The sequence below is a fragment of the Salvelinus namaycush genome, chromosome 8 (assembly GCF_016432855.1).
Source record: "Salvelinus namaycush isolate Seneca chromosome 8, SaNama_1.0, whole genome shotgun sequence".
Lineage (NCBI taxonomy): Eukaryota > Metazoa > Chordata > Actinopteri > Salmoniformes > Salmonidae > Salvelinus > Salvelinus namaycush.
This window is the reverse complement of record NC_052314.1, coordinates 23,078,296-23,105,663: the sequence shown is the minus strand read 5'-3', so window position 1 is coordinate 23,105,663 and position 27,368 is coordinate 23,078,296. Positions and strand designations below refer to the sequence as shown.

General features: G+C 44.7%; 1 protein-coding gene across 1 annotated transcript in view; it reads right to left on the bottom strand.

Annotated features, from left to right (window-relative positions):
• Positions 1 to 27,368, bottom strand: part of xpr1a (xenotropic and polytropic retrovirus receptor 1a) — a 99,700-nt gene that overhangs the window by 23,690 nt on the left and 48,642 nt on the right. Inside the window, exons 3-7 of the mRNA XM_038998932.1 lie at positions 9,865 to 9,966; positions 5,990 to 6,207; positions 4,778 to 4,927; positions 1,047 to 1,130; positions 124 to 205 (exon numbers count right to left, since the gene is read on the bottom strand). Coding sequence (XP_038854860.1) covers positions 124 to 205; positions 1,047 to 1,130; positions 4,778 to 4,927; positions 5,990 to 6,207; positions 9,865 to 9,966 — 636 coding nt within the window. The remainder of the gene's footprint in view (positions 1 to 123; positions 206 to 1,046; positions 1,131 to 4,777; positions 4,928 to 5,989; positions 6,208 to 9,864; positions 9,967 to 27,368) is intronic.

The window sequence follows — 27,368 nt, the reverse complement described above, 5'->3', positions numbered from 1 at the left end:
GTATGCAAAACTAACTTGAGATCCCCCTAATGCCAAGTCTAAATTGTAAGCCTCATTTCCTCTGTATCTGTTAGCTAACCCCCAGTAAAAAGGCCTTAATAGCATGGTTGTGTGTGAACGTACCAGTGAGGAGGAAGGAGATAGCGAGGACTATGAAGACCCCACAGTAGAGGCCAACGCGGAAGGTAGTCCAGGCTAGAGCAGGCTGCAGGAAGGAGCAGAGAATGACAGAGATGAGCAATTACCAGTTACTACACCTGCGTGACTGCTAGTCTTCTAGGCTCCACTGCAATGTCAGGCACACAGCTGGAGAACTGCACTAGGCATTTACTAATTCATTTAGCTTGACAGATAGACACACTTATCCAGGGAAGCAGAAACCTTTTTCTGGTTGTGCTGCAGTCAATTCAATGCACGGTATAGAAAGAGTATATTAAAGTGTGTTATCATCAAGTACTTTGGTGTGTGCTAAAAATACAAGTCATATAAAGGTGCCCACGGGGAATCTGGACAAGCCATTTTGATCTAGTACAATTCAGGCTGGGCATGACATTGATATTAATACAGCTATAAATCTGAGGGATATGTGATGGGGATGCATTTTCTCATCCCCTGTGGAAAAAGTCATTTGTCCGGCCTAGTTTGGAGAGCCTCTTACAGGATCAATACAGTGGGGATAAATAGAGTGTGTGTTTCACATGCATACACACACACACACACACACACACACACACACACACACACACACACACACACACACACACACACACACACACACACACACACACACACACACACACACACACACACACACACACACACATTCACATATATATACACACACAGCAGGAAAGAGATGAAGAGTGGGAAGTGTGTCGAACTGTCATACAACGTTAATGTTGATGAGAAGCTGACACGAGCTGGAATTATGGCGGGAAAGATCTAAAAGTGATTGGTTAATGGTCCACTAACTAAAATACACTCTATACTGACTTGTTATCCCCCTTTCCCATTCTAATAAATCTATGGTGCAGTCACTCTCTCACCTGTGCTGCCCCCAGTGGAGGCACTCTCAGCCTCTTCATGGCTTTCTGACGGTCCCCTCCCTCCAGCTCTGTGGTCACCAGAGCCTGACAAACACACAACAAAAACATGTCAAAGGGAGGTCTATTACTCAAATCAAAATCAAATCAAATTTTATTTGTCATGCACCGAATACAACAGGTGTATTAGACCTTACAGTGAAATGTAAGAGGGGGGGCAATGCAAATAGTCTGGGAAGCCATTTGATTAGCTGTTCAGGAGTCTTATGGCTTGGGGGTAGAAGCCTCTTGGACCTAGACTTGGCCCTCCAGTACCGCTTGCCGTGTGGTAGCAGAGAGAACAGTCTATGACTAGGGTGGCTGGAGGTTTTGACAATTTCTAGGGCCTTCCGCTGACACCGCCTGGTATAGAGGTCCTGGATGGTAGGAAGCTTGGCCCCGGTGATGAACTGGGCCGTACGCACTACCCTCTGTAGTGCCTTGAGGTCGGAGGCCGAGCAGTTGCCATACCAGGCAGTGATGCAACCCGTCAGGATGCTCTCGATGGTGCAGCTGTAAAACCGTTGAGGATCTGAGGACACATGCCAAATCTTGTCAGTCTCCTGAGGGGGATTAGGTTTTGTTATGCCCTCTTCACGACTGTCTTGGTGTGCTTGGACCATGTTAGTTTGTTGGTGATGTGTACACCAAGGAACTTGAAGCTCTCCAACTGCTCCACTACAGCCCCGTTGATGAGAATGGGGGCGTGCTCGGTCCTCCTTTTCCTGTAGTCCACAATCATCTCATTTGTCTTGATCACGTTGAGGGAGAGTTTGTTGTCCTTGCACCAAACGTTCAGGTCTCTGACCTCCTCCCTATAGGCTGTCTCATTGTTGTCGGTGATCAGGCCTACCACTGTTGCGTCATCAGCAAACTTAATGATGGTGTTGGAGTCGTGCTTGGCCGTGCAGTCATGAGTGAACAGGGAGTACAGGGGGGGACTGAGCACGCACCCCTGAGGGGCCCCCGTGTTGAGGATCAGCGTGGCAGATGTGTTGTTACCTACCCTTACCACCTGGGGGCGGCCCATCAGGAAGTCCAGGATCCAGTTGCAGAGGGAGGTGTTTAGTCCCAGGGTCCTTAGCTTAGTGATGAGCTTTGAGAGCACTATGGTGTTGAACGCTGAGCTGTAGTCAATGAATAACATTCTCACATAGGTGTTCCTTTTGTCCAGGTGTGAAAGGGCAGTGTGGAGTAATAGAGATTGCATCATCTGTGGATCTGTTGGTGCAGTATGCAAATTGGAGTGGGCCTAAGGTTACTGGGATAATGGTGTTTATGTAAGCCATGACCAGCCTTTCAAAGCATTTCATGCCTACAGACGGGTTGGTAGTCATTTAGGCAGGTTACCTTAGTGTTCTTGGGCACAGGGACTATGGTGGTCTGCTTAAAACATGTTGGCATTACAGACTCAGACAGTGAGAGGTTGAAAATGTCAGTGAAGACACTTGCCAGTTGGTCAGTGCATGCTCGGAGTACATGTCCTGGTAATCCGTCTGGCCTTGCGGCATTGTGAATGTTGACCTGTTTAAAGGTCTTACTCACATCGGCTGCGGAGAGCGTGATCACACAGTCGTCCGGAACAGCTGATGCTCTCATGCACGTTTCAGTGTTACTTGCCTCGAAGCGAGCATAGAAGTTATTGAGCTCGTCTGGTAGGCTCGTGTCACTGGGCAGCTCTCAGCTGTGCTTCCCTTTGTAGTCTGTAATAGTTTGCAAGCCCCGCCACATCCGACAAGCATCGGAGCCGGTGTAGTACGATTCGATCTTAGTCCTGTATTGGCGCTTTGCTTGTTTGATGCTTCGTCGGAGGGCATAGCGGGATTTCTTATTAGCTTCCAGGTTAGAGTCCCGCTCCTTGAAAGTGGCAGCTCTCAGTGTGAATGTTGCCTGTAATTGATGGTTTCTGGTTGGGGTATGTACGTACAGTCACTGTGGCGACGACGTCCTCGATGCACTTACTGATAAAGCCAGTGACTGATGTGGTGTACTCCTCAATGCCATCGGAAGAACCCGGAACATATTCCAGTCTGTACTAGCAAAACAGTCCTGTAATTTAGCATCTGCTTCATCTGACCACTTTTTTATTGGCCCGAGTCACTGGTGCTTCCTGCTTAAATATTTGCTTGTAAGCAGGAATCAGGATAGAATTATGGTCAGGTTTGCCAAATGGAGTGCGGGGGAGAGCTTTGTACGCGTCTCTGTGTGTGGAGTAAAGGTGGTCTAGAATTTTTCCCCCTCTGGTTGCACATTTAACGTGCGGATAGAAATTAGATAAAACTGATTTGAAGTTTCCCTGCAGTAAAGTCCCTGGCCACTAGTAGCGCTGCCTCTGGATGAGCGTTTTCCTGTTTGCTTATGGTGGTATACAGCTCATTGAGTGCGGTTTTAGAATCAGCATTGGTCTGTAGACAGCTACGAAAAATACAGATGAAAACTCTCTAGGTATATTGTGTGGTCTTGTCACGTTCTGACCATAGTTCTTTTGTATTTTCTTTGTTTTAGTGTGGTCAGGGCGTGAGTTGGGTGGGTAATCTATGTTTTCTGTTTCTATGTGGGGTTTCTTGTTTGGCCTGATATGGTTCTCAATCAGAGGCAGGTGTTTGTCATTGTCTCTGATTGGGAACCGTATTTAGGTAGCCTGTTTTGTAGTGTGTTTTGTGGGTGATTGTTCCTGTTCGTGTGTTCCTGTTTTTTTCCTGTGTTCACTAGTTCGGAACTGTAGCTTCGTTGGTTTTCGTCAGTTTATTGTTTTTGTTCATTCTTGAAAAGTATTAAAATAAATATGGATACGTACCACGCTGCGCATTGGTCCTCCGATCCTTCAAACTTCTCCTCCTCAGACGAGGAGGAAGACGACAGCCGTTACAGGTCTACAGCTTATCATGAAATTCTCTACCTCAGGTGAGCAAAACCTTGAGACTTCCTTAGATATCGTGCACCAGCTGTTGTTTACGTATATAAACATAGGCCCCTGCCCCGTGTCTTACCAGTGGCTGCTGTTCTATCCTGCCGATAAAGTGTATAACCTGCCAGCTGTATGTTCTTAATGTTGTCGCTCAGCCATGACTCAGTGAAACATAAGATATTACTGTTTTTAATGTCCAGTTGGTAGGATATACGTGCTTTCAGTTTGTCACATTTATTTTCCAGCGATTGAACATTAGCTAGCAGGACGGAAGGCAAAGGCAGATTAGCCACTCGTTTCCTGATCCTCACAAGGCACCCTGACCTTTTTCCGCGAAATCTCAGTTTCCTTCTCCAGCAAATGACGAGGATCTGGGCCTGGTCAGGTGTCTGTAGTATATCCCTCCTGTCCGACTCATTGAAGACCAACTCTTCGTCTAATCTGAAGTGCGTAATTGCAGTTCTGATGTCCAGAAGCTCTTTTCGGTCATAAGAGGCGGTAGCAGCAACATTATGTACAAACAAGTTACGAACAACGCAATTTTTGTTTTTTTTAAATAGCATGGTTGGTTGCATTCTAACCGTCATGAAACGGTTAGAATGCAATACAACATATTCAATGAGAGTCAAAGACCAGGATCAGACTACGCTAGAATGCGAAATTTGGCCATTCATAATTTCATGATTGTACCTAGCTAAAATAGCTGACAGAGTAAACATTGTTGGAAAATAGTTAACCTCAACAATGCCTAGACCTCCACAGCCATGGGCTTCGGTTCCATACGTACCTCTGTCTCAGAGATGAGCTGGGTGATCTTCTTACAGGTGTAGAAAGGGGCCACCTCCACATGGGCCACACGCCAGTCAGCCCCGCGGGGGGTCTCCAGGATCTTATCATGCTTCTTCAGGATTTTACGGAAACCTGTGAAGTTCAGATTCTGGGAGAAAGACCAATCCTGGGGTTAGGGTTAGGGAATTGAATTGAGCAAGAGCTGCAGAGAAACATCAACAGGAGACAATGACTGAACGGTTATTCTGCTGAGATAAAGAGAGAAACAGAGAATGAAATTGACACCAATAAAGAGAGATGGATAGAGATGGATTGAGAGAGAGTGAGCTGTAGAAAGACATGTTATGCTTATAGCAGCATCAAACAGAAAGATGAGAGGGTGTGGAGACAGGCTGACTGGGTCTCACTTGGTAGTTATGCAGCAGGATGAGGCGGAGCTAGTATCTAGGGGTAGTGTGCAAGGTTTAGAGTTAAGGGTACTAACTTGGTAGTTCTGCAGCAGGATGAGGCTGAGGTAGTATCTATGGCAGGTGTTTGCCATTTTTTTGGAACCCCCCGAAGTTTTTTGAGAATTTTAGTTTTTGGTCCAAAATACTTTCCATCAACAGTAATTAAGATATTTATTTATTTATTTATTTATGTAATCTGTTCCCAAGTATTTCTACTATTAAAAAAGAGACATACATTATGTGATCTTGTCTCAATGTAATCAAGGTATGAAATTATTGTTATTTTTAAATACAATCTCTTTTTGGACTTAGTTGTGGTCAATTTGCAGTGTACAAAGTATTATAGTTATTACAATCCCCCGAAGCTCCAACAAAAATCAACCCGCGGCTGAATCTAGTCGTCTACCCCTGATCTAGGGTTAGTGTGTAGGGTTTACGTTTAAGGGTACTTACTTGGTAGTTCTGCAGCAGGATGAGGCGGAGGTAGTATCTGGGGGTAGTGTGTAGGGTTTACGTTTAAGGGTACTTACTTGGTAGTTCTGCAGCAGGATGAGGCGGAGGTAGTATCTGGGGGTAGTGTGTAGGGTTTACGTTTAAGGGTACTTACTTGGTAGTTCTGCAGCAGGATGAGGCGGAGGTAGTATCTGGGGGTAGTGTGTAGGGTTTAGGGTTAATGGTACTAACTTGGTAGTTCTGCAGCAGGATGAGGCGGAGGTAGTATCTGGGGGTAGTGTGTAGGGTTTAGGGTTAATGGTACTAACTTGGTAGTTCTGCAGCAGGATGAGGCTGAGGTAGAACTCGGAGAAGGCCAGCTGCAGGTCCTTGATGTTGCGGTGTTTGCAGCGTTCCTCCTGGGACAGGTGGAACACCGTCTTGCGTTTGCGGAGGCCTGGTGCATTGCTCTCACGCTGCGCATCCAGAGACGATTGCAGCTCATTCTGCAGGGTGGCGAAACGCCTCTGTGCTTCAGCAAGTTTCTCTGCAGGAGGAAAAATATGGAAAACAACTGAGTGAGCAACAGTGTCATGGCTGCAGTGTGCCCAAGATAGAACTCTCAACAGCCCTGCAGGAAGTCCAGCTAGAGGTAAACACTCCTCTCCATTACGGGGATCCGGAAGGGGAGTATTAAGTTCTTTAGACATGTAAATGCAGCCCTCAGCAAGCCCATTACCAGGGTCAGAACAATGTTAATTTCCCTCCTGAGGGAGACAGCAGGGAGGAACCTGAGTGGATATGGAGCATGGCCCACATTCTCCCCACCTCGCCTTGGCCTCACCCAGCCTCACTGCACCCCAGTCCCGTTCCCACGACCACATTCCTGGACTGGACTCCTCGAGCCCAGCTCTGACACATATCCTCCACTGTCCCCTCAGCCTCGGTCTGCACTCTGCAGCCCACCACACATCCTATTCATAGGCAAAGGCTGAAGACAGATGCTTTTGGAATAGACCTCCTCAATCCTGATTCATAACTAGACCACCTGGTCAAAGCGATGGTAGTGGCCTAGCACCGTCTCATGTTGCCCACGGTCAGTGAGGACAGGGGTGTTACATTAGGTGCAGTGGGTGCAATGGTTACTTTACCACTCAGTTGCACACACAGCCTCTGGATTTCACAGGAATGTCTGAATAGTTGTTCTTTTGATTGCTAAAATTAGAGTAATCCCTCACAGAATAACAGTAGATTATGTCACTGTCTACACTGTCCAGAGGGCTTCCTATCTGCTCTGCATGGATCAAGTCATGACATAACATGAGGCGTGAGAAAGTCCAGACTCGCATACTTTACCTAAGTAGGAAGAAATGAAGCCTGATTAGATGTGTTTACAAACAAAGGTGGTAGATATGTATGCAGGTCGAAGAGACTAAAAGAGGCTTTAATGTCTGAACTTTGCCAGGAAAAGCCACAGGTAAAATATTGTCTCTAGAGTCTATATTTGAGGATACATACAAATATTTTAGATATAGTAACAGCTTTTAACAGAGACTGTGTTGTGCTTCGGTTTTTCTCCTTGGAATAGAGTTAAATCATCATGGAGCAGTGAAATTGAGGGGGTCGATGACCCCTTTCAGAAGAGGGAAGCTGCTTGCCACAGCTCTCTGCGAAGAAGAGGAGTCTCTTATGTAAAACTCACACATTGAACACGACATGAAAAGAGGGAGATAATGCTGTCTATCCAGCAAGATTCAGTAATTGCTTGTTTCATCCCAACATCCGGCTAGGAGGATTATGATGCTGCAATCTGGAGTCATGTGTGACGTGAATGGCTGGGTTACATGACTGCTAATAAGACCCAACACTGCTGAAAACAACCTTCCCTAAAGATTTCATTATAGCCAACATCGAGCCAGACTGCATTCAATTATAATAATGCCTGGTGTCTAGCCTTGACTTACTCAGACGTCTGCTGGATATGCTTAGGGACTGTTCGCAAATTACTATGGGGTAGTGCTGAGCGATTAGCTGAACATTTGGTTCAACATCTTTCATAAAAACATTTTGGGACCAACAGTGGTTCAATTATTTGTAACCTTTATTTTAACAGGGCAAGTCAGTTAGAAACACATTCTTATTAACAATGACGGCCTACATTTGAATTACTTTTTTTTTTTTTTATTGCGCAGTTTCTCTATAGATAAATCATATCATGGCCGAAATGTGTGATGTAGTAGGGAGTTGTAGTTCACAACAGGCCAATATTCTACATAGTGATGATCACTACTTTAGCCAAAAAACGTGGTAATTACCTACAATGACCATAATCCATTGCGTACTGTATGAATGTATGAATCAGAAAGTTACATTTTGGACTTTTTAAGATGTTTTTATTGCAACTTGGAATGCCATTTAAGACCAATTTTGAGGTCTGCGAGCGCCACACACGTGCTAATGTTCCCCCCAGAAATAAGCACAAAAACATTTTAGCAAAAAGTAGTATTTTTACGGCAGTCTCTTTCACCAAAGACTATACATGGTTCATAGTGTATTATCAGGCAGGTGTGCTATTTTAGCAATGAGCATTCTCCCGTAGCCTAACTGATGTAGCAAAGTGGCTAGCCTATAGATGGCTGAAATATGGGGTTGCCTATCTAACTGCATTTGTTTAGGCTACCCCAATGGGCTAGTCAATAGCTAACCTTAGATCACAAACTAAATGTTGTCGCAATAACATTATTTTGACTTCGATACAAATGCCAGCTTAATATAACGATACTCAATACGATTCCACTGTGAATTTTCTTTCTCAAAGTCAAATATACAGCTCTGTTACTGTAAAAATATGCGGTCAACTCTCCATCTGGAGAGGCTAGTATATGAATTATGGATTAATAGGGCGACATGAATTTGCCTAACTTCTAAATTAGCCTACATCTCTTTCTGTCTTCACTGTTCCCTTCTTTCACAATTCTCCACTGGCATCACAGAATAAATGGCCTGAGTAGCCTCTCGCTCTCCTTATTTCTCTTAAACTAGCCTAGCCCAATGCGAGTCCCAATAACAATATTTGGTTGAGCAATTTGTAAAAAATTAGGAGAAGAATCACTCTTGCTTACTGAATGTAACATTGGCTACACCACTGGCAATGAACTGGCGGTGAAGTACGAATGACAAGAGCGCAGGCTACGTGTAGCACAGTTCGATAGGGGAGACAAATGGGAAATTTGGCTAAGACAGGAAAAACTGCAAAACGGTGAATGTAAACCAGGAAACAACACACTATACCCTCCCCTGTACCCAATAAAAAAACGACACAACCCTCCCTGAAGCAAAGAAAAAAGTTACTTACTCCTCCCCCATTTTGGACCCCCCCCCTCTCCCTAAATAATTTTAGAACCGTCCCTTATTGAGCAACAGTGATGGGAAATCATTGTTTTTCAGAGGAAATAAAAGCGAGGAGCAACAGGATTTTGGTCAGAGTCCCAGTTCTCTTTGGCAGTCCAACCTGGTCTGAGTTTATTTCAGCTTCCTGCAAAGCTTCAATGGGAGGGGATGGGAGGGGATGTTTATCGGAGAAGAAAAACAAGGAAAGGCTTTAAGAAAAGGCTAATTAAAGTGGACACTAATGAATGCACCTTTTGAATACTTTGTTGGCTTCCCATCTAACTCGTATTATTACCAATAAAGTATGTGCTTGATAGTAATGATTCAGAATATATCGAATGTCAATGTTGCCAGGCAGCATCAGCCCATTAAATGCAGTTCTACAAACAGCCTCTAGGGGCAGCAATGTTTCCTTATACCTCAGAGAAAAGGTTTATAAGCAGTACTGTATATGACATCTCATGTTACATGAGGCATATATACTCCCTCCCTGAAATGAACCAGGCCTCCTTTGCTAATTTGATCAGCCATGCTTAAATCAAAATTCCCCGCATTAGACAAAACGTCACTTAGTTGGCACACAAGTAAAGCTCATCACTCTACATGACAGACAATGTACAACTGTATACATGTGCAAGACGTCAAGGCAATTACTAACTACTCCCAATGCACTGCAGGCTGACAGTTACGGCATTAGAAGTTAGCCTACTGTGAGTGGGAAAACTGCAGATGCTCAGGGCCAATCAACAGGATGGTCTCACTTAGTCAGAGAGAATAACTGGCATAGCAGCACTGCTCCATCAAATAGGCCTACCTGAATAGAATGTGTTGATCTTCAAAAGCTCTTTCTCACAATTCTGGAAAAACTTCTCCTCAAACTTGGCGTAGTATCTCTTGACAGTGTCTTCATCTGTGACTGGAGAGGGAAAATAGAGAGAGAGAGAGACAGAGATAGAGATAGAACGAGAGAGAGAGACAGAGATAGAGAGAGAAAGGTCATTTTTCAGAGAAGAGGTACATTAGCTGCTTATCATAACAATATTCAACAAAAACACACTATGTAACCAATGAGAAACAATTCCATTTTTTTGGTGAGATATAAAAAAGAAACAATACAGAACATACGCAAAAATCAACTACATCAGACCTGCCCAGACCCACATACTCACACCCTCATCTCCAGACCCACATACTCACACCCTCATCTCCAGACCCACATACTCACACCCTCATCTCCAGACCCACATACTCACACCCTCATCTCCAGACCCACATACTCACACCCTCATCTCCAGACCCACATACTCACACCCACATCTCCAGCGCCCACATCACTCTCCGCCACATGGCCTCAAACTGCACCATTTTGTTTCTCTCCGTTGCCCGCGCACTATCAACATTTAGTTAATAAAGCATTTGACATTTCCATTGTGTTAACGGAAGATTGGTTGGTTTTCAGTTTTTAACTATACGTTTTTTCAAGATGAGTATCTCACTGCACCCTCATATGCCATGTCTTGAAATATGCAGACAGACGGGTTAAAAGTACATTTACATTGTAATACTACTTCTGACAGCCAACTTTCTACCTTCGCCCATAACATATGGACTTTATAACATTGTCTGAAGGCATGGACTATTGAGTCATTGTTAGATTTACACTTAAAACATGACTCTGCCGTTGTGCTGTAGAATTTGTGAATTTTGTCTTGTATAATAAATTCTATACATTAGTTTACACTGGATTAAGCGTACATTTTTGTTAACTGTAATTTTGTTACTTATGTTCCAACATTCCCTCCATATTGTGCCAATATCAGGTCTTTTTAAGTCTTGGTTACAATAGCTTATATATTTTTTTCTAAGAGATGGTCAGTTGGATAGGCTTTTAGATATGAGAAATAATTCATGAACACAAACCATTATGGAAACCAGCTTTTGGTGCAACAGTTCATGAATATGGTAATTGTAGACCGAGAGGAATGTGAGCATATTTTGGAGAAATACAGGTATCTGTTGGAATCATCCACATCCTTCAGGCTAATTCTCCTCAGACAACAATCAGTTTTAAGGTTTAATGTCACTTGCACAAGTACAGTGAAATGCCTTTCTTGCGAGCTCTAACCCCAACAATACAGTAATCAATAACAACCTCTAACCTCTGGCGGGCAGAGATAGACCAAGAGGGGTGACCCGGGTTGATAAAGTGGAGCCCATGCCTTCTCTGCTAACTTAGCCTAGGGTAGGGAGACAGGGAGGCCCTCTCACCGGGAAAGAGACTCATACCGCGGGATAATCTAAGCCTAGGACGCGCGGTGGGAGTTGACCACACAGGGTGGTCATGAGAAGATCCAATGACTACCAGTGTGTGAGTGAACCTAGTAGGACTGTCTGGGAGGCGGCCCGCACTGGTCACCTCCACAATTGTCCGAGTTTCTATTCAGCCCACAAAGCTCACCAACACGCCCCTGCCTCGCTCGTTCCTCTGATGGTACACAAGTGCTTGTTTTCCAAAGGAAGTAATTCACGGTGTAAAAATCATTAAAATGTTAGGAACAAGCACAGGGCGGCAGGTAGCCTAGTGGTTAGAGCCAGATGGGCCAGTAACCGAAAGGTTGCTGGATTGAATCCCCGAGCTGACAAGGTAAAAATCTGTTGTTCTACCCCTGAGCAAGGCAGTTAACCCACTGTTCCCTGGGCGCCGAAGACGTGGACGTCGATTATGGCAGACCCTGCACCTCTCTGATTCAGAGGGTTTGGGTTAAATGCAGAAGATGCATTCAGTTGTACAACGGACTAGGTATCTTTCCTTTCCCACTGGCTCAGCTCTAAATAAGAGCACCTTTAATTTGGTTAAGGATTCTGGCTGAACCAGGCTGGGTCAGGAGTCTGTTCAGTAACCTCTCTTCCTGTGTTATGTTGTTTTAATCTCACAGTCATCCAGCACACAGAGTAACCCAACACCCCTGTGAGTTGACCGGGGGATTCCTTCCTCTGTCTGTCCCCAATGGCAGCCAAGAGGACCAGGGCCACAGGGCGCTGTCCCAAGCCACAGGTCTACACCACAGGATCAACAGGCTATAGTTCTAATGCTTCATAGTAACCACATCCCATCAGTCTATAACAGCTGGCAATATTTGACAGTGATCCTGAGAGTAGAGAGTCACAGTGTAAGAGGCAGGCCTCGCCTGCTGGGACTGAGAAAGACAGCGACAAAGAGGATCTGCACACTGAGAGAATGTGCTTCTCTATATCCTCTCTCTGCTACTAAAACACCTATTCGTTTTTCAATGATTATTCATCCCGATCACTCTCTTATCAATGTTAGCCTGGCCAGACTTGCTAGTTGACACCAGTACTGATGCATCATTGATGTTCTATCTAAATGTCACAGCGAGGGATACATCACACCATCCATAAGTAGGGTTAGAATAGAAATGTTAGCTAGCCTATCATATGAATTGACCCTTTGATGCAAGTTGAAACCTTTAGATGGAGAGCCATTCAATTATTTTCTCGGTAATAAGAAAAAGATGCCCAAGGCTGTAGGCTGTCGATATCCCTGCTCTATTCACCTGCAAGGAGAGCGAGAATGCAGGGAGAGACTGATTGTGTTCGGTAAAAGGCGATGAAAATGTTCCTCAGAGCCAGCAAGGAAGTCAACGATTTACAGTTTTACAGGAAAAATGAGAAAAATATCTGTGTATTTAAAAATACAGTGCATTCAGACCCCTTGACTTTCTCCACATTTTGTTACATCACAGCCGTATTCTAAAATTGTTTTTTCCCCCTCATCAATCTACACACAATACCCCATAATGACAAAGCAAAAATAGGTTTAGATTTTTTTCTCACATTTATTAAAAATAAAAAACTTAAATATCATATTTACATAAGTATTCAGACCCTTTACTCAGTAATTTGCTGAAGCACCTTTGGCAGCGATTACAGCCTCCATTCCTCTTGGGTATAACACTACAAGCTTGGACCACCTGTATTTGAGGTGTTTCTCCCATTTCTTCTCTGCAGATCCTCTCAAGCTCTGTCAGGTTGGATGGGGAGCATCACTGCACAGCTATTTTCAGGTTTCTCCAGAGACGTTCGATTGAGTTCAAGTCCGGGCTCTGGCTGGGCCACTCAAGGACATTCAGAGACTTGTCCCAAAGCCACTCCTGCATTGTCTTGGCTGTGTGCTTAGGGTCATTGTCCTGTTGGAAGGTGAACCTTCACCCCAGTCTGAGGTCCTGTGCGCTCTGGAGCATATTTTCATCAAGAATCTCTCTGTAATTTGCCTCGATCCTGACTAGTCTCCCAGTCCCTGCCGCTGAAATACATCCCCACAGCATGATGTTGCTACCACCATGATTCACCGTAGGGATGGTGACAGGTTTCCTCCAGAAGTGAGTTCAATCTTGATTTCATCAGACCAGAGACTCTTGTTTCTCATGGTCTGAGAGTCCTTTAGGTGCCTTTTGGCAAACTCCAAGCTGGCTGTCATGTCCCTTTTACTGAGGAGTGGCTTCCGTCTGGCCACGCTACCATAAAGGTCTGATTGGTGGAGTGCTGCAGAGATGGTGGCTTTCTGGAAGGTTCTCCCATCTCCACAGATGAACTCTGGAGCTCTGTCAGAGTGACCATCGGGTTCTTGGTTACCTGCCTGACCAAGGCCCTTCTCCCCCGAGTGCTCAGTTTGGTCGGGCGACCAGCTCTGGTGGTTCCAAACTTCTTCCATTTAAGAATGATGGGTGCCACTGTCTTCTTGGTGACCTTCAATGCTGCAGACATTTTTTGGTACCCTTCCCCAGATCTGTGCCTCGACAATCCTGTCTCGGAGCTCTACAGACAATTCCTTCAACCTCATGGCTTGGTTTTTGCTCTGACATGCACTGTCAACTGTGGAACCTTAGACAGGTGTGTGCCTTTCCAAATCATGTCCAATCAATTGTATTGACCACTGGTGGAATTCAATCAAGTTGTAGAAACATCTCAAGGATGATCAATGGAAACCGGATGCACCTGAGCTCAATTTTGGAGTCTCATAGCAAAGGGTCTGAATACTTATGTAAGTATTTTTATTTGAGAGAGAGAGAGAGAGAGAGAGAGAGAGAGAGAGAGAGAGAGAGAGAGAGAGAGAGAGAGAGAGAGAGAGAGAGAGAGAGAGAGAGAGAGAGAGAGAGAGAGAGAGAGAGAGAGAGAGAGAGAGAGAGAGAGAGAGAGAGAGAGAGAGAGAGAGAGAGAGAGAGAGAGAGAGAGAGAGAGAGAGAGAGAGAGAGAGAGAGAGAGAGAGAGAGAGAGAGAGAGAGAGAGAGAGAGAGAGAGAGAGAGAGAGAGAGAGAGAGAGAGAGAGAGAGAGAGAGAGAGAGAGAGAGAGAGAGAAGCTGCGATAGCCTGAGTTGAGGAGGTCAGGAGGGTGTGTGAGTGCCCTACAGTGTGTATCCACACTGCACCTCCCATCCCGTCTGGAGGAGAGGAGGATGAGAGGACACAGCTACCTGTGTCCTCTCATCAAACAATCAAGGGAGAGTTCAGCCATTTTACGTCGTCTGGCTGGCAAGCTATCGCTCCTCCCAGCACAGACTGGGGTACGACTCAAGTGTAGAGAAAAAGCCTGTGAGAATAGGGGACTGCAGTACTGCTGCAAAACAAGGTCAAAAACAAGATCCCAAAGGAAGGGGTCATAGAACACTGAGAACCAGTCTACATAAAGGGGGAGGCAGATGACAAATAAGACGCATGTGGACTTTTGATGAAATGAGCCTAGAGGATGTTATGAGAAGAAATGGAGGAGATGAAAGCCGAGACAGAAGGGTAGGGAGAGGGCTGTGGAGTGACCCCTCACCCCCCTCTCTCCCCCCGCTGACGCTCTACTGAGGAGCCCTGCTGGACCCCAGGAGACCGTGAGTGTGTGTGTGTGATGTGTTAGAACAAAGGAGTGAGAGGCAGCTCTGCTCTGAAACAGCCCTGTAGCTACACATTATTCACCAGGCTTCCAATGCAAAAACGTCTCTATAACCAACATTCCAGCCTCATTTGCTTCACCTCAACCTTTTCCAAAGACTCAAATCTGCATGAATCAACATAATTAGGCACCCGGAGTTAGAGCAAAGTGCAAGCTGTCTATGACTCCATGCTAATATATTTTCAACTAAAAGGACGGATATAAATGGACAGCTTAATTGCAGATAGAAAAAAAAACTAAAACGGGTGTGAAATAATAATGATATAGAGCATTTATTCTCATTTATCAAAGATGTCTGTATTTGTTTGAATCCAAGCCCTTCTCTCTCACCGTATGGGGCCTCGTTATTGCACCACTGGCTGGTGAGGAGACAGCCCAGTCCACTCATACTCCAAAGGTATCGTACTCCCCAGTGTCCCTCTGACGGCCAATTCTGGAGGGCTTCCCCTGAGCTCATTACCCTCTGAGTGGTACTGTGGCACAGCCAACAGCCCTCAGGGTAACCCCTCCAGGCAGCCGACTGCCCCCAAACAGCATTCTACTACAAAAACCCAGAGCCACAGAGAGCAAACAAGCTGGGTCACACCAAAGCTGGCTCCACCGGCTGTCAGTAAATGGTATCCTGCAGCAGTATCGGCCCTGACATTACAGGGATGAGGGAGCGCTTAGGTGGATCGGTGGTGTGTGTGTGTGTGTAGCGCAAGCAGTGAGATGATGATGGAATTCCTCCTAGGAGACTAATAGTTCTGTCCCTGTGGGCTCAGTGTGAAGATGGATGTTCTGGCTGACTCCTATAGTGTTTGATTGTGTTGGTTTTACATCCGCATTTCACCTCTCTGTCAGCACAGAGCAGGGTTCTACTCTTTCTTTTGAGGTGAGCTCCTTGTTGTTTTGTCTATATATAGTGACATGATGGAGCTGTGAGGTTTGTACCCTTCTAGTCATTACAGAGTGTCTCATGGAGGACAGGCTGGGTAAGTTGTCGTTTTTCCCCCCGTTTATCGTCATGGTTTCTTAGCTCTCTTTGTTTCAGTGGATACTGGATATAGCATTTCTAAAAAGTACCAGTTCCGTTTGATTAAGATGTGTTAACAAACGCTGCATCTCATGGACATTTCCTGTAAGTGCCTGAAGGGGATGGGGTATATTATGCACCTTAGTCCCAGTACACGGGGCTTCCCAGCCTGCATACAGCCATGTTTCAACTGACGCCCAAGGCAGTCACAGGAGGGAAGTGAGAAAAGTGTAAGTGCTTTAGAGCAGTCAGGAAAAGAAAAACACAATTATTCTGTAGTGGAGGGATGGTTGAGTAGACTCTGAGTGTTTGCGAGTGTGTGATAGCATCTAAACCTACACAAACCATTAGCAGCCACATTTACAGAGCCGTGATGAATTCCACAGTATGTTTTACTGTAGGACGAGGTTCAGCACTATGGACAGCTCCTGCTCCAGCTAAACTGCTGTTGGTATGACCCAGAGGCGTCATGCCCATAGCGGGCACAGGGCAGGGGCATGTTCCCCCTGAGATTATTTTTTTGTTTGTTACATAGAATTAAGCATAATGATTATGGTTATAGATTGCATGAAAAAGTTGTTTCAGGTGTTTGAAAAATGCTAAATTCTCCAATTTACGAACAACCGCTCAAGTCAAATCAAATGTTATTTGTCACATACACATTGTTAGCAGATGTTAATGCGAGTGTAGCGAAATGCTTGTGCTTCTAGTTCCGACAATGCAGTAATATCCAACGATATGTTCAGGTCCCCTTATTTCTTTCACTTCTGATATGTATATACTGTACTCTATACCATCTACTGCATCTATACCATCCACTCTAAAGCTCTTGATATCCTGTTGACCTTTATGGAGGTCAGAAGTGAAAGAAATAAGGGGACCTGAACAAAATGTTCTATATCTGAAGACAACATGACTAGACTTACTGCCTGTAATCTAACCTAACAATTTCACAACAATTACCTTATACACAGAAGTGTAAAGGAATGAATAAGAATATGTACACAAAAAAATATATGAATGAGTGATGGTATAGAACGGCATAGGCAAGATGCAGTGGATGGTATAGAGTACAGTATATACATATGAGATGAGTAATGTAGGGTATGTAAATATTATATAAAGTGGCATTGTTTAAAGTGGCTAGTGATACATTACATCAAGATGGCAAGATGCAGTAGACGGTATAGAGTACAGTATATACATATGAGATGAGTAATGTAGGGTATGTAAACAGTATATGAAGTGGCATTGTTTAAAGTGACTAATGATACATTTATTACATACATTGTTCCAGTGGCTGGAGTTGAGTCAGTATGTTGGCAGCAGCCACTCCATGTTAGTGATGGCTGTTTAACAGTCTGATGGCCTTGAGATAGAAGCTGTTTTTCAGTCTCTCGGTCCCTGCTTTGATGCACCTGTACTGACCTCGCCTTCTGGATGATAGCGGGGTGAAGTGGCTCGGGTGGTTGTTGTCCTTGATGATCTTTTTGGCCTTCCTGTGACATCGGGTGGTGTAGGTGTCCTGGAGGGCAGGTAGTTTGCCCCCGGTGATGCGTTGTGCAGATCTTACTACCCTCTGGAGAGCCTTACGGTTATGGGCGGAGCAGTTACTGTACCAGGCGGTGATACAGCCCGACAGGATGCTCTCGATTGTGCATCTGTAAAAGTTTGTGAGTGTTTTTGGTGACAAGCCGAATTTCTTCAGCCTCCTGAGGTTCAGCCTCCACGAACTGTCCCGTCGATGTGGATAGGGGGGTGCTCCCTCTGCTGTTTCCTGAAGTCCACGATCATCTCCTTTGTTTTGTTGACGTTGAGTGTGAGGTTATTTTCCTGACACCACACTCCGAGGTCCCTCACCTCCTCCCTGTAGGCCGTCTCGTCGTTGTTGGTAATCAAGTCTACCACTGTAGTGTCGTCTGCAAAATTGATGATTGAGTTGGAGGCGTGCATGGCCACGCAGTCATGGGTGAACAGGGAGTACAGGAGAGGGCTGAGAACGCACCCTTGTGGGGCCCCAGTGTTGAGGATCAGCGGGGTGGAAATGTTGTTACCTACCTTCACCACCTGTGGGTGACCCGTCAGGAAGTCCAGTACCCAGTTGCACAGGGCGGGGTCGAGACCCAGGGTCTCGAGCTTGATGACGAGTTTGGAGGGTACTATGGTGTTAAATGCTGAGCTGTAGTCGATGAACAGTATTCTCATAGAGGTATTCCTCTTGTCCAGATGGGTTAGGGCAGTGTGCAGTGTGATTGCGATTGCGTCGTCTGTGGACCTATTGGGGCGGTAAGCAAATTGGAGTGAGTCTAGGGTGTCGGGTAGGGTGGAGGTGATATGGTCCTTGACTAGTCTCTCAAAGCACTTCATGATGACGGAAGTGAATGCTACGGGGCAGTAGTCATTTAGCTCAGTTACCTTAGCTTTCTTGGGAACAGGAACAATGGTGGCCCTCATGAAGCATGTGGGGACAGCAGACTGGGATAAGGATTGATTGAATATGTCCGTAAACACACCAGCCAGCTGGTCTTCGCATGCTCTGAGGACGCGGCTGGGGATGCCGTCTGTGCCTGCAGCCTTGCGAGGGTTAACACGTTTAAATGTTTTGCTCACGTCGGCTGCAGTGAAGGAGAGCCCGCAGGTTTTGGTAGCGGGCCGTGTCAGTGGCACTGTGTTGTCCTCAAAGCGAGCAAAGAAGTTGTTTAGTCTGTCTGGGAGCAAGACATCCTGGTCCGCGACGGGGCTGGTTTTCCTTTTATAGCCCCCAGGTCATCCTCACGTACTTTGTGCCCCCTCAGATTTTTGGGGTGCATGACGCCCCTGGGTAAGAGTCAGTTCGGTTGGGAACACCTCATTGGTTGTTACTGGAGGAAGCAGTACCATATTAGTCTACCTCATGAGAAACCAATACAACAATACGCCAGCAACCATAAATCCACTCTAAAGCTCTTGATATCCTGTTGACCTTTATGGAGGTCAGAAGTGAAAGAAATAAGGGGACCTGAACAAAATGTTCTATATCTGAAGACAACATGCCTAGACTTACTGCCTGTTGTGTTTATTCCATACCTTCACAAAGAAAAACAATCTGGGCTTTAACAATACATTCTCTGAGAAAAACAAGTCGTGGTCTATTCCCTTGCAGGTTGCATAACGGGCAGGCAGCGCTTCCCCTTTTCTGGTTTAAATACATAATGAGGGGCACTAGCAGCTTCTCTAAACATCACTCAAGTCCCCCCCTCCTTAGATGGGTGGTCCCTAACCCACCCCATCAAACCTACATAAATCCTTCATGTTAACCCCCATGTGGAGATGAGCACACATGAGCTCTCCGCCATGTCAGAGGCTCTAACCCTCCCTGAGCTGTACACACACACAGAAATAAACATGAGGTGTTGTGGGTCACAGGTAATAATGAAGGAGAGGGTTGTTTACAAAAATCATATAGCGTAATCAACTGGAAGCCTTTGTTTTCTAGTTGAAAATGGATGTATCTGTGTTACATTTTATGTCCAAGTCCACTTTTCTCTCCATTTTTACTGAACATCTTCCTAGTGTCCCGATTATCATAGGGATTGTGACAGGAACATGGAGTATGACTGGCCCAGAGGACTGTGGGTGATGTGTTCGGACTAGAGGTCGACCGGTTTAGATTTTTCAACACCGATACCGATATTGATTATTGGAGGACCAAAAAAAGCCGATGCCGATTTATATATATATATTTGTAATAATGACAATTACAACACTGAACGAACACTTTTATTCTAACTTAATATAAAACATAAATAAAATCGATTTAGTCTCAAATAAATAATGAAACATGTTCAATTTGGTTTAAATAATGCAAAAACATTGTTGGAGAAGAAAGTAAAAGTGCAATATATCCCATGTAAAAAAAGCTAACGTTTAAGTTCCTTGGTCAGAACATGAGAACATATGAAGTCCACTTCAGGCTCTGGAGCGACGAACCGCCCTTGCTGTCTCTGCCTGGCAGGTTCCCCTCTCTCCACTGGGATTCTCTGCCTCTAACCCTATTATAGGGGCTGAGTCACTGGCTTACTGGTGCTCTTTCATGCCATCCCTAGGAGGGGTACGTCACTTGAGTGGGTTGAGTCACTGACGTGATCTTCCTGTCTGGTTTGGCGCCCCCCCTTGGGTTGTGCCGTGGCGGAGATCTTTGTGGGCTATACTCGGCCTTGTCTCAGGATGGTAAGTTGGTGGTTGAAGATATCCCTCTAGTGGTGTGGGGGCTGTGCTTTGGCAAAGTGGGTGGGGTTATATCCTTCCTGTTTGGCCCTGTCCGGGGGTATCATCGGATGGGGCCACAGTGTCTCCTGACCCCTCCTGTCTCAGCCTCCAGTATTTATGCTGCAGTAGTTTATGTGTCGGGGGGCTAGGGTCAGTTTGTTATATCTGGAGTACTTCTCCTGTCTTATCCGGTGTTCTGTGTGAATTTAAGTATGCGCTCTCTAATTCTCTCTTTCTCTCTTTCTTTCTCTCTCTCGGAGGACCTGAGCCCTAGGACCATGCCTCAGGACTACCTGGCATGATGACTCCTTGCTGTCCCCAGTCCACCTGGCCGTGCTGCTGCTCCAGTTTCAACTGTTCTGCCTGGGGCTATGGAACCCTGACCTGTTCACCGGACATGCTACCTGTCCCAGACCTGCTGTTTTCAACTCTCTGGAGACAGCAGGAGCGGTAGAGATACTCTTAATGATCGGCTATGAAAAGCCAACTGACATTTACTCCTGAGGTGCTGACTTGCTGCACCCTCGACAACTACTGTGATTATTATTATTTGACCATGCTGGTCATTTATGAACATTTGAACATCTTGGCCATGTTCTGTTATAATCTCCACCCGGCACAGCCAGAAGAGGACTGGCCACCCAGCATAGCCTGGTTCCTCTCTAGGTTTCTTCCTAGGTTTTGCCCTTCCTAGGGAGTTTTTCCTAGCCACCGTGCTTCTACACCTGCATTGCTTGCTGTTTGGGGTTTTAGGCTGGGTTTCTGTACAGCACTTTGAGATATCGGCTGATGTAAGAAGGGCTATATGAATACATTTGATTTGATTTGATTTGATGAAAGCTGGTGGTTCCTTTTAACATGAGTCTTCAATATTCCCAGTTAAGAAGTTTTAGGTTGTAGTTATTATAGGAATTTATAAGACTATTTCTCTCCATACCATTTGTATTTCATATACCTTTGACTATTGGATGTTCTTATAGGCACTATAGTATTGCCAGCCTAATCTCGGGAGTTGATAAATCATAAACAGTGCTGTGCTTCAAGCATTGAGAAGAGCTGCTGGAAAACGCAGGAAAGTGATGTTTGAATGAATGCTTACGAACCTGCTGCTGCCTACCACCGCTCAGTCAGACTGCTCTATCAAATATCAAATCATAGACTTAATTATAATATAATAAACACACAGAAATACGAGCCTTAGGTCATTAATATGGTCAAATCCGGAAACTATCATTTCGAAAACAAAATGTTTATTCTTTCATCAACCATGTGTAGTTAACTAGTGATTATGTGAAGATTGATTGTTTTTTATAAGATAAGTTTAACGCTAGCTAGCAACTTACCTTGGCTCCTTGCTGCACTCGCGTAACAGGTGGTCAGCCTGCCACGCAGTTTCATCGTGGAATGCAATGTAATCGGCCATAATCAGTGTCCAAAAATGCGGATTACCGATTGTTATGAAAACTTGAAAACTGCGGCCCTAATTAATCGGCCGACCTCTAGTTCGGACCAGTGATATCATCATCTCTTATTGTCCTGAAGGTGTAGTCAGGGGAGACACCATGACATAGATTCCTCTCTGAGCCTCACAGACACACACAGCTATAAGAGCCCCAGTCATTTTCCACTTCATTTAAGCCATGTAATGACACCTCATTGTTGTTTTATCACCCATGTCCTTCTGGCATCATTATTACCTTAGCTGAAAGTGCAGTTACTGCCTCTATATTATTTTATCTCGTTCCCTTCGACCTGACTTCAATCATTTCAATGGAATGGAAGTGTACCAGAGGTAGCTATAAAATACAAGAAAAGCTCTATTCTTATGGGTGCTGTGAGGACTCTTCGACCTAACCGAATTAGACAGGATCCTTTTCATATCTTATCACCTAATTGTATTGAACTGAGGGAGTGGGTGGGTGTTCTCCTAGGCTGCCTCAGCTTGCATTATTCTAAGGCTATAAAAGGAAAACCAGCCCCGTCGCAGACCACGATGTCTTGCTCCCAGACAGACTAGAAAGAAAGAAAGAAATAGAAGAGAAAAGAAAGAGAAAAGAAAGAGAGAGAGAGAGCACTCCCATAGAGCAGTTCTTCCTTGCAAGTTGACGTTTATTTGGGATGAATCTCGTCCTAGAGGCAAGATGATGGAGGGTTGGCCAGAGAGAGCGAGAGAGAGCGAGAGAGAGCACTCACACAGAGCAGTTCTTCCATTCTACCTACATCCTCTTGTTCCAGGCATACAGGATAAAAAGAACATGAAACAAAACCTGGCAGACAGTGTCCCAACACCAACCCAACACCTCCTCCCACTCTGCTTCATTCCTCTTCCCATTCCCCCTCCAGCCACAATTAATTCCACCAATCATGCAGCTGTGGTGCCAAGAGACCATTAAGAATCCACATTAACTAGGCTAGCCTGCCAGGCCCAGAGCGGAGTATCAGCCCGAATAAGGAGGAGTATAAATAAAACAGATTGCTAAGTAAGCAACTCAAACTGAATCAAACACAGTTGTAGTCGTAAGAGGCTCACCACTTTGAGAGAGATGTTTGTTTATCCAGTGCATCGATAAGTGTGTGTGTAAGCGTGATTGCGCGTGCGTGTGTGTGTCTGTGTGTGTTGAGGTGGATTGCCGGCAACCTGCAGGTATTGCACCAGTTGAATACATTAGTGGCAGGAAGGAGCCAAGACCAGATGGGATATGAAATGATCTGAGGAACCAAGAGGGTTATATCATGATAAACTACACCAGCTCAGTGAGACAGAGAGAGACACAGGGAGAATGAATCATGAAACATTCACCAGTTCACTAGCTAATAAAACCCACTGCAACAAACTAGATTATGCTGGAGGTGTTGAATGTCTATTTATTGCCATGTCTTTAGAGAAGTGAAGAGGTAATATTTCACAAACAGTCCTAGCAGTTGTTGATTGTGCTGAAAATAATCGCTTCCTTTGAATTGAACGTAGTGAGAATGTTAGACGAAATCAAGCGATTCCTTTTGCTGCAGTACTGTAGTTTGGAAGCGCTGTCCAAGGTTCTGAAACCTTCTGCATTTCGGATAAGAAACAAGCCTGACATACTGTACAGAATAAGTTGCCTCTGGTGTACTTTCAGGCAATTTCTGCACCATAATAGGAATGAACGTCAAAACAATGAATTAGAGACAAATTGGCTTATCTCCTCTCAGGCATAAAAGGATCCTTGAATGTATCCCTTTAATGAAGTCTACATCCCTCAAACCACATTAAAGCTACGATACTAAACCTAAAGGGAAGTTCGTCAAACTTTGATTATAACTTCTTAAATCTTTTACCATAGTAAAACTTTCACAATAGCTTTGAACCAATTACCTTAGAGAGTATATAGCCTCTTATAGCCTCTATAAGTCAAGACAAGGGCTAATCAGAGTCTGACAACAAGATTCTTCTTACAATGTGGGTCATTTATTCCACATTTATCAGTACCATGTTACTACTGTAATTGTTTGGGGGACTGCTGAAGTGGAAACATTGCACTACCATCTAATTCAGAGTGTGTAGGTCTGCGGCTCTATTCCCCACTGCCCTACTCTGCTTTGCTCTGCGTTGCCCTGGATTGTTTCCATCATCACTGTGATAAGGCCGGACAGTAACAGCATTTAAGGCACTGCAGAAGAGACTGGGACAGCCTAAAAACACGCCACTTCAATACAGCTAGTGGCTTTTTCCTACCAGGTTAGGAGAACTTATGCAGCAGGTTAGGATAATTAGGTTAAGGTTAGCAAAGGGGTTAGGGAAAATGCTTTCCTAACCTGCTACGAAAATCCCTTCGGGCGAAATGGCGTGTTTTTAGGCAGTCCCAGTAGAGACTAAGTAGTTTAGACCAAGGGGCTCATTTAACAGTTGAGGTGACGGAGGAGGATGGAGTCTGAGGGAGACGGAGGGAGGAGCGAGATGGAGCTACAGTGAGGCCACAGAGGAAGTAGACAACACAATTCTCCAGCCAAACAAAGAAACCCACAGCACAGGAAGCATATTAACTATGGGCTGCTGGGAAATTTAATAATTTAGCTAACAGGGCATTACATTTCCCCTACTTACTGTGTTCCCTGTCCTCATAGGGCTACAAGGGTCAGAGGCAAAAAGAGGGAGTGGTGGACTAGAACTGAACACTACAACTAAACACAACTAGGCTAACAGGAACTCCCTGTATAAACAGTGCCATCGGAAAGTATTCAGATCCTTTGACTTTTTCCACATTTTGTTACTTTACAGCCTTATTCTAAAAATGATTAAATTGTTTATTCTCCTCATCAATCTACATACAATACCCCATAATGACAAAGCAAAAACAATGTATTGTTTATTTTTGCTAATTTACTCAAAATAAAACACAGAAATAAACATTTACGTAAGTATTCAGACCTTTTACACAGTACTTTGCTGAAGCACCTTTGGCAGCGATTACAGCCATGAGTCTTCTTGTGTATGACGCTACAAGCTTGGCACACCTGTATTTGGGGAGTTTCTCCCATTCTTCTCTGCGGATCCTCTAACGATCTGTCAGGTTGGATGGGGAGCATCGCTGCACAGCTATTTTCAGGGTCTCTCCAGAGATGCTCGGTCGGGTTCAAGTCCGGGCTCTGGCTGGGCCACTCAAGGACATTCAGAGACTTGTCCCAAAGCCACTCCTGTGTTGTCTTGGCTGTGTGCTTAGGGTCTTTGTCCTGTTGGAAGGTGAACCTTTGCCCCAGTCTGATGTCCTGAGGGCTCTGGAGCAGATTTTCATCAAGGATCTCTCTGTACTTTGCTCCGTTCATCTTTGATTCAATCCTGACGAGTCTCCCAATCCATGCCGCTGAAAAACATCCCCACAGCATGATGCTGCCACCACCATGCTTCACCATAGGGATGGTGCCAAGTTTCCTCCAGACGTGAAGCTTGGCATTCAGGCCAAAGAGTTTAATCTTGGTTTCATCAGACCAGAGAATCTTGTTTCTCATGGTCTGAGAGTCTTTAGGTGCCTTTTGGCAAACTCCAAGCGGGCTGACATGTACCTTTTACTGAAGAGAGGCTTCAGTCTGGCCACTCTACCATAAAGGCCTGATTGGTGGAGTGCTGCAGAGATGGTTGTCCTTCTAGAAGGTTCTCCCATCTCCACAGAGGAACTCTAGAGCTCTGTCAGAGTGACCATCAGGTTCTTGGTCACCTCCCTGATCAAGGCCCTTCTCCCCCGATTGCTCAGTTTGACCAGGTGGCCAGCTCTAGGAAGAGTCTTGGTGGGTCCAAACTTCTTCCATTTAAGAATGATAGAGGCCACTGTGTTCTAGGGGAACTTCAATGCTGCAGAAATGTTTTGGTACCTTTCCCCAGATCTGTGCCTCGACACAATCCTGTCTCGGAGCTCTACGGACAATTCCTCCAACCTCATGGCTTGGTTTGTGCTCTGACATGACATGCATCGTCAAATGTGGGACCTTATAAAGACAGGTGTGTGCCTTTCCAAATCATGTCCAATCAATTGAATTTACCACAGGTGGACTCCAATCAAGTTGTAGAAACATCTCAAGGATGATTAATAGAAACAGGATGTACGTGAGCTCAATTTTGAGTCTCATAGCAAAGGGACTGAATACTTATGTAAATAAGTTAATTTCAGTTATTTCTTTTCTTTGCAAAAAAATCTAAAAATCTGTTTTCACTTTCTCATTATGGGGTATTGTGTGTAGATTGCTGAGGAAATGTTGTTATTCAATCCATTTTAGAATAAGGCTGGTCTGAATACTTTCCGAAGGCACTGTATAATATATTTGTATTATTATTCATTGGAATGGGCTCGTAAGCAAGCATTTCACAGTAAAGTCTACACCAGTTGTTCTCTCCCCTCACTGACTTAGTAGAAGTCCTTACATCTATCTTAGCCTTGATAAGATCATGCTAAAGTTGTCACCGTATCTTGATCCTTCGTTATCACAGAGACTTTTTAGAGCACATCAAACATATCAGGGTTTTGTATGTCCTATTTCCCTGTCTGTATCTCTTCCTCCCTCTCTCTGTGGTTCAGAGCCTTGTAGAGGCTGGCAGTGTTGATCTGCTGCTGTTGTTAAGTGTTATCTCCTGTGCTGACAGCCAGAGGAAGTTTGGCCCAGACCTCACCTTGCCTGCTCACAGCTCCACATGCAGCGGCTCCTTGAAGATTAGGGCCCTCCTTTATTCCTCTCCTCCACACCTCCCCACACCTCCCCAGGTAAAGGCACAAGGAAAAGTCAAGCTGATAAGAGTTGATTGAAGGGCTCACTGGCTACTGTCTGTCACTCTGTTCTCTGTCAAGCAAAGGAATGGAACTTATGAAGAAGAATGAAATGTTTACCTGCCTGGACTTTTCACATAGTTTGTTAAGTTTTCTGGGATTTGTTTACGATTGAATATTTTAAACTGTGTAAGTCCCTCTAAACGTCAATTCTGCAACACACTCATTGAAATACAATTATAGAACTGTTGTACACATAATAAATAGAAGTACTGAGTGTACAGTGATTATTGCGTGGATGTAAATATATTACAGGGAATCACCTACTAAGGGAATAGATACTGAAACAAATGTCAGAGATTCCCACAAGTGTGTGACTGTGACAGTGAAAGCAGAATGATGAAAAGACTGGGGAAATGATTCAACAACACAGATCCTGGATGGGTAATAATCAAACCTGAACCACAACAGGTTTTGTATCGTAGCATGTGTTGTAGTAGCTACAATACGGAATTAAAATGTAAATACTTTTGTTCTACATTTCATTTGGCACAGTTCCCTTTATCATGTTAACTATTTCAGATAATATCGGCTTTTATTCGTTTGGTACTACGCCAATGAAGAAAGAAGATAACTATTATTGTCTCAGCATGCACAGTCATGGATAGCAGAGCTCTTTCACTCAAAACAAATAGGACCAAATCTAATCAAAGAGATTAAGTATTACAGGATAATCTTTTAAAGAAAACACTACCCTGCAGAATAAGCTGAGTCCAGTCTGGGTTGCTACAGAACTAGGTCTCAGCCAGGCGGCTAGAACAGGCAGGACTGTGCTTTCAATTATTTTAGACAGAGGTATATGCTGG